The 15,142-nt window shown below is 40.6% G+C and overlaps 1 protein-coding gene across 2 annotated transcripts in view; it reads left to right on the top strand.

The window, feature by feature from the left end:
• LOC126203079 (PAX-interacting protein 1-like) overlaps positions 1–15,142 on the top strand; it is a 175,635-nt gene that overhangs the window by 26,171 nt on the left and 134,322 nt on the right. For both annotated transcript variants that reach the window (XM_049937320.1, XM_049937318.1), the window contains exons 7-9: positions 110–676; positions 3,849–3,983; positions 6,903–7,163. In XM_049937320.1, coding sequence (XP_049793277.1) covers positions 110–676; positions 3,849–3,983; positions 6,903–7,163 — 963 coding nt within the window. The remainder of the gene's footprint in view (positions 1–109; positions 677–3,848; positions 3,984–6,902; positions 7,164–15,142) is intronic.

Below are 15,142 nucleotides of genomic sequence, written 5' to 3'. Positions count from 1 at the left end.
TGCTGCCAGCCCGCCCCCTTCGGGTGGAATTGAAAATCAATAAAGAAAAAAAATATATATAAGGTCTTACTGCTTGGGCAACATATAGTGTTTTGATTGCTGCTTTCAGCAACTACAGCAACAGCAGATTCAGCAGCAGCAGCAGCAACAACAGCAGCAGCAACAACAACAACAACAACAACAGCAACAACAACAACAGCAGCAACAACAGCAGCAGCAACAGCAGCAACAACAGTTGCAACAACAGCATCTTGTGCAGCAAGTAGTTCAGCAGCAAACTCAGCAGCAGCAACAACAACAGCAGCAGCAACAAGTGCAACTTCAGCAGCAGCAGTTGCAACTTCAGCAGCAGTTACAGCTGCAGCAACAGCAGCAACAAGGCCAACCTCAGCAGCAGTTGCAGCTTCAGCAGCAGCTGCAACAATTACAGCTCCAAAAGCAACAGCAGCAGTTGCTGTTGCGAGAAGCTGGCCAGCAACAGTATACAGTAGCGGCAGTGCAGCGAGATGTGACGTGGCAACAGCAGCAGCAACAGCAGTACCAGCTTCAGCAGCAGCGTCAGATACAGGTAGTGCAACAACAGCAGCAGCACCAGCCTCAACCACCGCCACAGCAGCAGCAACAGCAGATCCAATTGCAGCGGCAAGTTGTATGGGGTCAGCAGGGCCAACCTCAGGTTAGTTGTGGTTGTACTGATTTTTGTTGACATAAGTATGTGCTTAAGATATCAAATTGATGTGTTTATTTTTGTGTTACTGTAAATAATCATCTTAATTTTCAGAATTCCCACCACCAACATCACAGTACTTTTCAGATCCTTAATACATTATTTCCAGCTTTAGTATCCCCACCAGCAGACATCACAGCTGTTAGCCATCCATTCCAGCCGTGCACGGAGTTCTTCGCATGCAGGTCTCTAAGTGAGTTTGGACCCTGTGCTTCCCATAGATTGAGTCGCACCACAAATTTGCTTCCCACTTTTGGGGTTCTGTTCCCTGTCTATTATTGAGCCACCATCAGCACTTGAAGTACACACACCGACTGTGTAGTGAAGCAGTGTTGTCACTCCTGGGCATCTACTAAAGTAGCAACAAAGGATGTTTTTACGCTTGGGACACTCCTATATTTTCTTTCCCTTTTCCTAGTGTTCACTTGGGTTACTGTGGACCCATCACTTTTACAATGCTGGGAGGAAGAGTTGCGCTTACAGAAGGAGCAGCAACAGGAGCAGATGCCGACCTGATAACCCAGAATGGGAACTGCTTTGCACCTTTGCCTTGCTAGTGAGGAGCTGGGCATCCACTGCTCCGTTGACTGCCCCCCTCCCCCCCAATCACCACCACCACCTATCAACCAACCAACCAACCCACCCACCCACTCATCCCTGTTGCCGTATGCCAGTTTCAGCGAGTCAGTGGAAAGGTGGGACAATTGCTTTTGCCAGTTCTTGTTGCATTACTAGCTAAGATAGGTAAGACATATCATCAGTCAAGTTAATAAGGCTGCATTTTTGTCCAGCAGTGCAAGTTTGTATGAAGTTGTCCAAAATTTGAAGCTCTCTGCTGAGTTTGAGAAACTACCCTTTGACAAGCTTTGTCAGTTCCTTCCAACGCCCAACCATGAGCTTCACACTAGAGCGTTGACCTTGTCCGACCTTTCTTTAGGTCTTGTTGCTCAATTTTGGAAACATCAGCTGCAAGAAATGACCTTTATGATAACTGACACATGGCTCAATCCGGTGTACATGTTTAGACGTCCCCAGTGCCCCATGGGATACCTCAGGCAGCCTTGACTCCCACTAATTCGCCCTGTATTTCCTCCATTGACAGTGCCAGTGCAGTGGCATTGCATTGTTGTCTGTCCTTGTGAGTGTTGATCTCGGGAGGTGTATGTCGCTCGCATCATTGTAATTCGTGCCATTGGTGTTTCTTGGGCCCTTGGCATTGTTCTTTCACTTGTTGAGCGAGCCAGCGGTCCTGCCTCCATTGTCATTTGTTACATGTTTGATGTTGCCTGCATGTGGAGGCTATGTGTGGGGCATGTCGGCGCGAAGGTCATTTGGCAACTGTTTTTGACAGTTGAGGGCTGTGAGTCAGTCATTTGACCCCCAATGTTTCCACTGAATGCTACAACTGTCTCCGACAGCTACTCCGTCAGAGCGTATGCTAAAGTAAATAGCACATTCCTTTGTGGGGGCAGTTTTCAGTCTCTGCACGCTATATGAATGTGGAACAGAACCTTGCCTTGTAAGTGGTAAATACACTGACGGTGCAAAATATCTTTGGGCTCTAACAGTTTTCCTGTTTTTGGCTTCCAGATTGTTTACGAAGTGCATTTGGTGTCTCAGTCCGTTTCTTTACACCATTTGGACTCCTTACTGCAGTCCTACAGCCCGCTGTTTTGAGGATACCTTGGGCCAAGTAGAAAATTTCAAAGCACATGTTTCTCTTAAGCAGTTGGCAGTTCCCAAATTTTGTCATCCCCGCCCTATTTCCTTCACCATTCGTGACAAGGTAAAGGCCACTTTGCAGTGTTGTCAGGATCAGAATGTTGTTTCTCCTATTTTGTTGAGTCAGTGGGCCACTACTTTGGTGGTGCTTCAGACGCCCAATACCACCTTGCACCTATTTTAAACAGATGGTCAGTGCACAACGTGTTGCAAATTCGTATCCCATTCCGCGGCAGGTAGAATTGTTGGTAAAGTTGTTGGGAGGAGGCCAATATTTTTCCCACATCGACTTGTGTGGTGCTTACATGTAGTTACCATTCGATGCAGTTTCTCAGACTTTCCTGGTCATCATCACTGCCTTTGGACTTAACTAGTTTAACTGCTTGCCTTTTGAAATTTTTTCTGTGCCGGGAATTTACCAACAGTATTAGAGCAGTTGATTCATGACATTCGCTATTGCATCAGTTACCATGATGATGCAGGAGGAGCATTTATGAAACTTTCAGTTGGTTTTCCGTTGCCTCTTGTAGAATGGCCTTCATTGCAAGCTGCAGAAATGCAATTTTTTATTATTGAGTGTGACTTTTTTGGGTCTTGTGCTTAGTAAAGGTGGTCTTATCCCCACAGATGAAATCAAGACCATTGTCCACATAGTGGCACTCAGCACCTGAAAGAGCTTTGGTCTTTCTTGGTTAAGATTTTGTATTATGCTCAGTTGTGGGGAGGGGGGGGGGGGAAGACTACCCCCACAAAGGCATTGCTGTTTTTAACTTGTTCATATGTTATAACATGCTATTGACTCTTATAAGTCTGTGAACTCTTGTTCTCCTATTATGTTTACCTAGTGTGTTATGTTGTATCTTTGTAGACGCATGACAATGGCATATAGGCTGAAGTTAAAGTACAGTAAGAAAAACAGTTATAAGAAAAAGTGGAGAATGACATCACATAAAGAATTTATAGTAGCTGTGTACCCACAATACAAGGATTTCAAAGAAACCCATGCATTACATTAAAAAAAAAGTAAACTGTTTGTTCATCAGCGTTACTGCGATATGGGATGCTCTAGATAGAAAATACAATAATTTTGATTACAAAGAGAGATCACCTTTTGATTTAAAAGTCAAATAAAGTAACAAATATCCTGTAACTGATTCCACCAGGGAAGTCTATTCATGACAAACCCTAATCTTCCACACTATTTTCTTTGATTAATACAACTTTGTACAGGTCTCACACTGGCGTAGTTACAGATCAGTTGGATAGAATGCTGCTGGGAGTACTAGGCACATAAGTAACACAAACTGTGAGAGGGGTTAATGAGTTTCTACCTTTATCTTTTTTTCAGTTTAAAAGAGTCTAAATTAGTTACGTATAAACTGTTGTATCATCCTTTCAGGGTCCTCCGCGACAACTGATTCACCTAGATGCTCAGATGGTAGCTCAGTTAGAGCAAATGGATAGTCAGAGGCGAGTTTTAGTATTACAGAAACTACAAAAACAAAGGCAACTTCAATTGCAGCGTCAAATGCAGGTAAGTATTATTGTAGTTTGTTCCCTTTTTTTTTGTTTTGTTTCAAAGTTTGATACAGTTAGGCAAGCGTATAGTTTTTCGCGGAAATCTCAGGTTAGGTGTTGCCACGACAGAATGAAATTTAGGTTAGGTCGTTAATTTACTACAACTTACTGTCATGTACATCACAATATTTTTTCTGTGTTATTTGAAAAGAACTTAAACTGACTCATGCATGCAAATTTTCACATTTTTGCAATTTACAGCACTGAAATTTGGTTGCCAGCTCTATGTGCTTTGCACCTTATTTGTATAGTTACATTTTATGTATTAACGTTGCTTGCTATGTACTTCATAAGAATTAAAATGTTATAATGTGGGATATGCATTGATGGTGCATGTTTTCAAATCTTAAAAGTTGCTTGAAGTACTGTACTGATATTTCGCTGTTAATTTCCTACAGCACTTTGTTATTTATAGGTTTTATTGCAAAAATGCATGTATGTGTGATTATTTATATGTTGTTATTATTAAATTAGACACACACATGCCCACTCTGCAGCTGAACCTTCTGGCTTGTGATCCTGAATGGTGTGATGGCACTGTTGAAGAACAGGGCACACACTATTCGATAGGATTGTTTAATGTACACTGCAAATTATGTGATGGCATACATGGAAGAAGGAAACTGTTCTGGGTGTGGGTGGACTGAGACTTTAGCATCAAAGTCACAACATGTGCATGTACGTTAATATTTCAGTGGATTAGTCTTGTGTAATTGACCAACAGTCCGCCATGAACCATGGACTCCGTTGCAGTTGGGTAACTTGTGCCTCAATAATACAGTTAGCTGTACATGGTTCAACCACATATAATGGGTATTTGTTGAGATGCCAGACTAACATGTGATTCTTGAAGATAGGAAGCAATCTTTCCAGTAGTTGAAAGGGCAACAGTCTAAATGATTGACCGACCAAGTCTTGTAACATTAACCAGTATGGTCTTGTTTTATTCGTACTGCAAATGGCTGAAAACAAGGGGAAACAGTAGCCATTATATTTTGTGTTGACGTGCAGCTCTATTGTATGACTTTCTGTGATGGCATCCTTTTGTGTAAAGTGCTGTGGAGGAATAGTATTGTCCCAATCAGATCTACAGGTGGAGACTGCTCAGGAGGATGTTGTTATCAGGAAAAATGAACCTGGTGTTGTATGGGTCAGATGGCGGAATGATTAGGATTCCGTAATTGGGTTGGTAGAATTGAAATTTAAAAAGAGAAATGGGTTGGTCGAAGTCAGATAAAGTGGGAATTATTGAAGTGCGGTGCCAAGGAGGCTAGGTCTTTCGGTCAGATGAGCACAGGTTTATCAAAACAAAATCAAGTATGGGTACTGCAGGAGTAGTTCTTATAATGAATAGGAAAATATGAATGTGGATGAATTTATATAAACACCATTCTGAGATAAAAGGAATTATTCGGGTCATTAAGAGAGCTGAAAATTTAATTCTAATGGGGGATTGATACAGAATAGCAATAGAAAAAAAAGGAAGGGTACCAGCAGGAAAATGCTTCAGTGGGAGCACAAAAAAGGTGAGTAAGCTCCTGTTTATTAAAACACTCTGACTGGAAGGTCAGCTACCTCATTCTACTTTCTTCTCAAATATTGCAAACATATTCACAGTTTTTTGTACTCAGATAAGAGGCGACAGTGGCAGTAGGAAAGAGATGGAAAAGTAACAGAGACTGAAAGATAGGAGACAGTGGTTATGGTGTAGAAATAGTGCATGAGACAATAGCAATGTGAGAGAAAGATAGGGGAATAGTGGCAGTGGAGCATAATTGACAATGACAGAACACTGCTAGGAAAAAATTGCAGTGGACAGAGCCAGTGCCAGTGAATAGGAATAAAGAGGAGGAGAAAGTGGACCTGGGTGAGAACCAGTGATAATGACCGACAGATTCTAGGTCAGTGACAGTGAGGATGGGGGGCGGGAGAGGGAGGGAGAGAGAGAGAGAGAGAGAGGGGGGGGGGCAGACAGCAGCATTGGGAAGGAATGAAGGTGGTAGCAGTAAGATAGAGCAAGAGGGAGACAGTGATAGTGAGAGGATACCTTGTAGGACAGAATGAAGGAGACTATGGCTTTGGAGGCAGGGCACCCTGACAGCGATGGACTAATGGGTCTGAGCGAGTTACAATTATGGGAGCTTGTGGGAATAAGAGTTGAGCTGTGTGTTAGAGAGAGTATGAAAATGTTAGTATGCCACAAATTTTTGGGAAAATTTTTAAGGGTGCTGTGGAAGGTTGAATGAGGCAGCTGGTTTCCCACTTTTCAGTCTGTCTTTTTAATAAACAGTAGCATATTTGCCCTTTTTATCCTTTGATTGGAGCATTTTTCCACTGATTATTACACAGAATTGCTGGTCAGTACATGTATTCAGGACAAATGTCAGTATTGCCAATAGACTGCGTGCACCCGCACGCATGCACACGCGCCCACACACACACACACACACACACACACACACGTGCGCCACAGCACTACTCTCTCCCATGCCTGCAATTTAAATCAGGTGGACAACAGCATTGGGGTATGTGTGTGTGCATGTTATATGTATTTATTTACTTTGAGAAAGGTTGCAAGTTCAGAAACTGAGTCCTAATGTCCATTCTTTGTTTCAGTGTATGTATCAACACATCTTCTAAATACTGAATGGTTGTCTTCTTATTTCCGTTTTTGTGATATTAATTTAATTTGTTGCTTGCTTAATGAAATAAATCATTTTATTGGAACCATATATGCCAAAGGCACTTTACTGAAAACTGGGGTTTACAGTTTCTGTTGAATGTGTTGTCTCACCAAATATTAGCATCAGCCATAAGTACTTAATGATGACACTTCTTGCCTTCACTTTAGTGGTGTGCTCTGTTTATGTAACAGCAACAGCAGCAGCAACAACAGCTAGCGAGGGCTGCCCCTCCTGGCACTCCGGCACCTGTTATGCAGCAGCAGGTGGTGCAGCAACCACAGCAAGCTGTCCCACAGCAACAACCGCAGCCACAGCAGCAGTTGGTGAAAGTGCCTCACGGGTTGTCACCTCAGCAGCAATTACGCTGGGTGCAACAACACCGCCAGCTGCTTCAGCAGCAGCAGCAGCAAGCACAGCAGCAACAGCAGCAAGCACAGCCTCGTCCTCAGCAGGTGTGGCAGAAAGATAGTAAGATTGGCACTGGTCATACACCTACCGAGGAAGCTTCATCGGCGTACTGTACTAGGAACCTAATTGTTTATGTACTCGTGAGTTGAGCTCTGACGCAGAGAAAAGTGTCTTCGTTAAAGCAACATTTTAAGAATTTTTTAGGCTTGGATTGCTTACATGTAAATTGAGATGGAGTGCTATACCATTACATAACTCTCTGTGACTTGTTACAGAATTATGTATTTTAATGTGCAAGTTAAGAAAGCCATAAATATCATCCAGCTGACTGGTGAGAATATAAGGCTACCACCCCAACCGTCCTTCGTAATTGGATGGAAAGTGAATTGGCATAAAAATCACTTGGATTTTCTTCACTTTGGCACACTTCAGAAGTGGCTAGACATTGACATTGTATGATACACTGAATTTTTGGAAACTGCGTCACCCAGAAAGAATGGCCTGAATGAATCCAATCTCAGATGGTGGCTGCAGCAGTGGCGTCTAGTTTTCAAACATATCATTTTTGTAATCTTGGTTGTATATGAGAAACAAAGTACCAGTTTTCTTTGTTGGTAATTCTAAGATTTTTTTTCAAGATCTCAGTGCTTTTATTGCAAAATATGGAGGCAACCGTGTAGTCGAGTACTGCTTTCAACTCTGTTGATATTTTGAATGATAACAGAAGTTCTGAAAGGTATTCTGGGAGTGCATTTTACTATTCTGAAATTAACTGAGGGAATATGAGATTAAAAATTGACCAATAATTCCCTGAAAAAGTATAATTTTGTAGAAAATAATTTTAAATGCATTGTGTGGCACTGAACATACTCATGACCAGTTAATAAGGCAACATAATTAAGATCAAACTAAATTTGCGATACCAACTTCTATTTCTTTATGATAAATCTAATGTTTTTTAGTTCATACTATGTATCATTTGCTATACTCCAGCTTTTTTTGCATTACCCAATTTGCTTCATTTTTTATAAACAGCTTTTGTTTTTCTGTTACCACTTCAAATTACTCCTATTTGAGACATATATTTCTAATCTTCTGTTGCAGTCTCCATTTGGGCTAAAGTTTATTTTACAATACTTGTTTTGATTTCAATGTGAAATTCCAATATCCTAGATATTATTTTTATTTTGTACCGAATGTACTCATCTCCCCTTCAGCTATAGCTCCTTTTTTTCTACAATACTCTTATTTTCTTTCCAGTTTTCTTTATTTTATTAACATTTGGTTGAGTATCATAGTTGTAACTCATGATGTTGTTTTTTTAATGTAAAAATTATGATAATCACAGCTGTTTAATTTATGGTTCAAAACATGATTTTGTAGTCACCGTATTTATTATGTAGCTGCTGTGCTTATTACTTACTGGTCAAAGTAGACACACAATATTGCAGTCTCCACTTTAACTGATTAGCACACCAGAAGTAAGTGATATCTGAGGGAAGTAAGTGATATCCAAGGGATTGTGCACACATAGGCCCAATAGTTCTCTTTACTGTGGTACCAGGAAGATTACAGTTGCATCCAGCTTTTGAAATGAAGAACTGTCAAACAATGTTCCAACATGGAAACATATCTCAGTATGGCTCATTGCCATCAAAGTCTACAATACCATCGTGTGACCATATAGGACAGAACAGTTGATCTCTTGGAAATGGATTTGTTATAACATTTCAGCTCATGCAGGATATATTACTATGACACAAAGGGTGTGGGGTACCAATGGCTGGAAGAAGATCGCTCTCAATGATGAGCGGATTTTGGACCATTCCATATGCCCATAATATGGGAGATTGCCACCTCATATGTGTGACCATAATAGACTTTAAAACTAATCGTCATGTTGTCACAATACTGTGGAGGACTACCATAGGTGTAAGACCAGCTGTATCGACAATTAGACGTGGTATTCTGTGGGCCAGATATGTGGCATGTATGTCATTTCATCAACTTCCACTCTCCAAACCCACCATCTACTGTGTATCAAAATTTAGTGCTTTTGGCAGATTCCTGTCTTTCTGCAGTGACCACAGTCTTGCATTGTTAATACTGAGCAGCGTAAAAGACAAGTGTGAAGCCTGATTGAGTGGAGCACCATTGGTTACAGCATATAATTTCAGCTTGAATGCATTGAAGGCAATCTTGAGCAGCAACCAGAATATCAGGAAAGTATTACAGGCTAGCGTCCTGAGCCTTCTAGCAACTCCACATGCCGTATTTTGGCAGGAAAGTGCCCACACTGCCTGTCGTGAGGCACGTGTGAGTCTTCTTCAAAGAGTGTTTAGTAACACTGCTACACTGGTCTGACATGTTCACCTGACATGCTGCCCATCAAACATGTCTAGGATACAATTGGATGACAGCTTGTTATGGTTCTCTAGTAATCACCATTGATGCTTCTGGGAGTTGAGTACAAACCATATGTAATCCAAATCGCTCGTGTGTTGTCATGTACATAACTTGTGGTATAAAGTTCATTTCAGTAACATGTATCGTTGGTATTGCTGTTTTTCCAAGTATTAATGGAAAAAGGGTATTATGAGTTCTTTCAACTTAATAGGAGGATGAGAGAGAGAGAGAGAGAGAGAGAGAGAGAGAGAGATCATTTCATACCGGTACACAGTATTAATTGAGCCAATGAGAGATACTAGTCAAGACCGAAAATTTACCATATGCACAATTTTAAAACAGCGACAGAGCACACATAGGATAAGTTGATCCATGCGCAGGAGGCACTCTCTCGCCCTGCATATTATACCTGGGCTGGTGAAAAGTGTCACTTGACATCTCGCGTGTAGTTGGCTGTACTGTGATTCCAAGGTTGCAATAACTGCCACCGCACATTCCCACAGCTCTGAAGTATATTTTGTAAATATAAGCTACAATCAACGTTTATACATAAGTACAATGGAGAGAATGACGACGAGACAAAGTGTTTGATAGTATATGAAATTGAGAAATAAAAATGGCTGAATTGAGTGACAGTTAGAGGCCGTCAGCTGTCGCCGTATTCCTGCTCATTCTCGTAAGTGGGACTGAGCAGTGAGAATGCTGCCTGCGATATTATCGAGTTCCGAGAGTGCGGTCTCGATAATGAGGTGACCCGACACTCTCTGCTGGCCACCTGCAGTGCCACCGGTCGCATGGGGCCGTTCAGGATGCGTGTCGTACTGTGTACGGCTATCCGACTTAAAAGTACGGTAGTAAGGATCATGCACATGTGACATGTCACAGTTGTGCTGGTATGTGTGAATGCATTTTTGGAGATTTAAGACAGATTTTGGTCGAACAAATCAAAACTGAGACATTCGAACAAATCTGGTCTACATAATTATAAATTTAAAGCTGCCAAAGTTTCATGTAAAAGTGCTATCAGTGGTGGCATTCTAGTTACTCAGAAACTGTATGTAACGGCAACAAGGGAAATCGTGGAACCTTATGACAAAACAAGAGATGATGACTGTAAATTATTTTCTACATGATGATACGATTATCGTGGGGTCTAAGCTAAGCATTAACACGAAGTCATTTCTTGCAGTAGCAAGGAAAACCAGACACCCACTTTTCTGACTACCATAAATATTAATGTTGAGTTTCGTGTGTGCGCATTTTGTAGTTACGGCTGTTTTTAAAGTGACGTCTCATTTTACAAATGTTTCCTATTTCATGTGTAACTGCACATACACAAGATTTCCTTTCGCGGAATTAGTTTTGAAGTTTATTGCCTTTATCCTTGTGTTTATTTCTTCCTCTTTATTTAGCTACAGATTTATTATCCCACTGTTTCTTCACTCATCAATGACTTAATACGGTTCATTGTATTTATTACGACCTCCGTTAGCATTAAAGATTGCCATCAACTAGGGCAAGGTTGTTAACATATTATCTGTTTCAGAGTTAATTTTGTAACGCTTGCTATCAAAGCTAATTGTGTGACTTTGTGTTTTATTTTTATTTTGTTGTAGGCCCTAGTTCTATAAAAAATATTTCACTTTTGCAACAATGCTGTACAAGTAGAATGTTCGAGAAGGCAGGTGCTTTGGACTTACGAACAGTCTTTCGCAGGCTCTGTAGCTACATACTTGGAATGCTTGAAGGAAACGACCACCTTTTGAGGTGTTCCACTTTTCTGGTCATAGGTGCTTAATGTATTAATCACTGTACATAATTACTGTTTGTTATTGTTTGATACCCTTTTGTTAACCATTACCGCCTTGCAATTTTATTTTCATATGCTGTGTTTTCTGACTGAAAATATACAAATCACAGCAACAGGCATAAGAAAAACTACAGAAAACCGTATCCATCTGTTGCTAAAGCTGGAAGAACCTGAAGATTACGATGCTTGAACTCAACAAAGAGAAATGCGGTATGGAATGATGTTCTTAGGTAACTCATCTCTTAGAAAGAAAGTATTGATTGCACAAAAGAGAGCAGTAAAAATAATATGCGATGTTCACTCACGGAAATCATGTAGGCACAATAATCTTCAAGGAGGTTAGCGTTTTAAGTGCGCTGTCAAAATACATATATTTGCTAATGACATTCGTCATAAACAGCCCATCACAGTTTGAGAAGAACAGTGATGTCCATAGGGAGAACACTAGAGGGGAAAAAGATCTTAGCCATTATTAAAGCTGTCAGTGGCTCAGAAAGGAGTACAATATTCAGCAACAAACATCTTTGATCACATGCTCAGTAACATAAAATGTCTGGCAGGTAGCAAAGTAAGTTTTAAATCAAACTTAAAAATTGAAATGTCTGGCAGGTAGCAAAGTGAGTTCTAAATCAAACTTAAAATGAAAGGAAACTTAAAAGGAAATGCAGTCCGAAAACAAAGGAAGTAGGTTACAGTATGCTTGTTCGCTCACTGCTTGAATACTGCTCAGCAGTGTGGGATCCGTACCAGATCGGGTTGATAGAAGAGAGAGAGAAGATCCAACGGAGAGCAGCGCGCTTCGTTACAGGATCATTTAGTAATCGCGAAAGCGTTACGGAGATGATAGATAAACTCCAGTGGAAGACTCTGCGGGAGAGATGCTCAGTAGCTCGGTACGGGCTTTTGTTAAAGTTTCGAGAAAATACCTTCACCGAAGAGTCAAGCAGTATATTGCTCCCTCCTACGTATATCTCGTGAAGAGACCATGAGGATAAAATCAGAGAGATTAGAGCCCACACAGAAGCATACCGATAATCCTTTCCACGAACAATACGAGACTGGAATAGAAGGGAGAACCGATAGAGGTACTCAGGGTACCCTCCGCCACACACCGTCAGGTGGCTTGCGGAGTATGGGTGTAGATGTAGATGTAAAATCACTTCTCCTGGACAACTTCTTCTGTTCCATTTGAGAATGTGTATTGAAAATGTGGTAGTGAGAAAAAAAGACGCTCTTTCCATGTCATTTCCATAAAAGAATCATTCAAATGATCTATCGAACATTTAACTAACTGACCAACCAAAGACTGTTGTACCGACAGTCGTACTATAGCACCCAAAAGAAAAACCATTTAAAGCAACAGCTGAGGATTTGATCCACCTGCTAAACAGTACGTTGAAATTATTCTGTTATACACAACCAATTTTCTTCTACTCAAGCTATGTAAATGACCGTAATACACAATAATAAATTCATTTAATTAAAAGAAAGTGTACATAGTCAAAACGAATAATGTACAATATAGTTTCGCGAATTAATCTGAAACCTTAATTCAGCAGTCCCATTTGTGAAGATATTGCACTGCAGTTGAGTCTGTTCTCCTGTTAGTACCATAGTTATACAACAATTTACATTACTTAGTATGAAGTATGTAATATCCACTGCATAATTGTGCAGTCATTACTTATCACTTCTCAATATTATATTTGATTACGTATACACCTCATAAAACCAGTTGTCAGTTCCCCTTGCTTCTGTGCTTCCAATTTAGCTTATTTGGTTCTGTTATTGTTATGGATGATGAGAATATCATTAACACGATTGGAATCTAGACAACTTCTTTTCTGAGTCAGTACCATCCATGCCTTACTAAAATTTCTTTCACTCGAGGCACTACTGGCAGGTATACAGAAAACCTCTTTGCTGAGTTTGCTGAGTTTCGACAGGGCACACGAATTTGTTTTCCACCATGAAAGAAGGTCTGTGAACTCATTGTTTGGACCCTCCATGTTCATATGTTGTGATATTGTGATCAAAGACTGGAATAAAAAACATTTGACACTGTTTTTTAGTTTACATTTGTCTGTCAACTCATCAATGTAGCTGGACGTGACAGTCAGGTAATGGGTCTTACGGTATCCGTCTGTCCACAGATCGCATGTCATTGAACACTGGTTTTTACCAATTGCGCCTTTCACTACTGGAATAAGTTCACTCCTGACTTGATCAGTCAATTCCTTAATATGTCGTGCTACAGTCCTTGGGGAAGGTAGCATGCCTTGGACAGTGATTTGTCCATATTTTGCTCCCGTACTTATCAGTTCTTAAGCCAAGCTTATGAATCCTTCACCACTTACCATATTAAATGGTCGGAGTTCTGTTGCACACATTAAAACACATTTGTCCCTAATAGATATTTTATCAGCACTGGCAGCTGCAACGCTTGACAAATGTCGATTATTCTTGCATTTATGTCTGTTCATTCTGGTTGTGCTTCCTTTGTAAGAAAGCAATGCTCCACAATTTCCATTTTGACACTGAACGTAACCAACTGGAAGATGTGTATCTCTTTTCAACAACCACTTGAAACACTCGTAATAAACACCTTCATGTATGTTTCACGAAGCCAATTTTTCTTTTCGTTTACGGACACAACAATTCATTAAAAATTGCTACAAAAACAAAGCGATTCAATTAATCAAATACCATCACATCTCGAATTCGGAAGCTCTATTCTGTAATTATTTAGTAATAATTGAAGGGCTTACCTTAAATTTTTCCCGACTGGAACTGCCTCTCCTTACTCCCACTTTATCAGAATGTCCGTCCCATCGGCAAGTTTCTTCAACACAACATCTTTTCTGATAGTAGTCATTGCACTGGTCCCGGTTCAGCAACCACTCATGCTGAGTTTAGTCCTGTGACAATTTACTGCCTACCACTACGTTACGATAATGCGAGACTCTCGTGCAGCTTGTGCTTTCGCAGTCTGGGGTCGGCATGTGTCATATTTGACAACCCTCGTCTCAGCTCAGTTTCGTAGCATGACGTCAGTCATCTCCGCCTCATGCACCTGTGCCAGCGATAATGAGCCGCGTACTCAGCGAGAAGCCAGCAAGACTGAGCCGCGTTTTGACGTGCTCTAGTGACAGTATCTATGAAAAGTTGTTCAAAATTTTTACCGGAATAGTTGCATATAAAATGTCATAGAATAATGTAAACCTAAGAATACCGAAGAACACACCATCCACCCTCGTAGAAAGAAACAAAGCAAAGCATGCATAGCCTACTCGGTTGCAGAGAGAAAGAATTAATTCTGTATACATTTAAACTCACCAATGTACGATGTCAGTGGTGCAGTTCCATCCAATTCTCCTGCAGTATCATCAGAATTGATGCCAAAATGTTGTCTTCGCGATCATCGTCGTCGTCGTCATCAGTTGTTCGTTTTTGTTTATAATTCAGTCTATAGGCTGTACTTCTCTTATGAGTTTAGCAACATGGTCTACTTTCTTCCTCCATGTCGTTGTGTGTATGGTCGCAAGACCTTCACGTAGCAGTCTTTCTACATCTGTTATTGTAAAAGTCTTGTTATTGCTTCTAATGTACGCCTTGACATTACTCCAAACCAATTCAATTGGAATAAAATGGCAGTGATAAGGCAGTAACCTAATTACCATATGACCCTGTTTGCTTGCAATTTCATCTACAATGTATTTATATGTGACAGGCTTATTTTGTTTAACGAGCAAATATAACAACAGTTTTGTCACGTTCTTTATGGCCACTAGTGGTGGGAGTTTCGTC

This window comes from Schistocerca nitens, chromosome 9 (genome assembly GCF_023898315.1).
Source record: "Schistocerca nitens isolate TAMUIC-IGC-003100 chromosome 9, iqSchNite1.1, whole genome shotgun sequence".
Classification (NCBI taxonomy): domain Eukaryota; kingdom Metazoa; phylum Arthropoda; class Insecta; order Orthoptera; family Acrididae; genus Schistocerca; species Schistocerca nitens.
The sequence above is the reverse complement of the archived record's forward strand: the minus strand, read 5'-3'. Positions and strand labels throughout refer to the sequence as shown.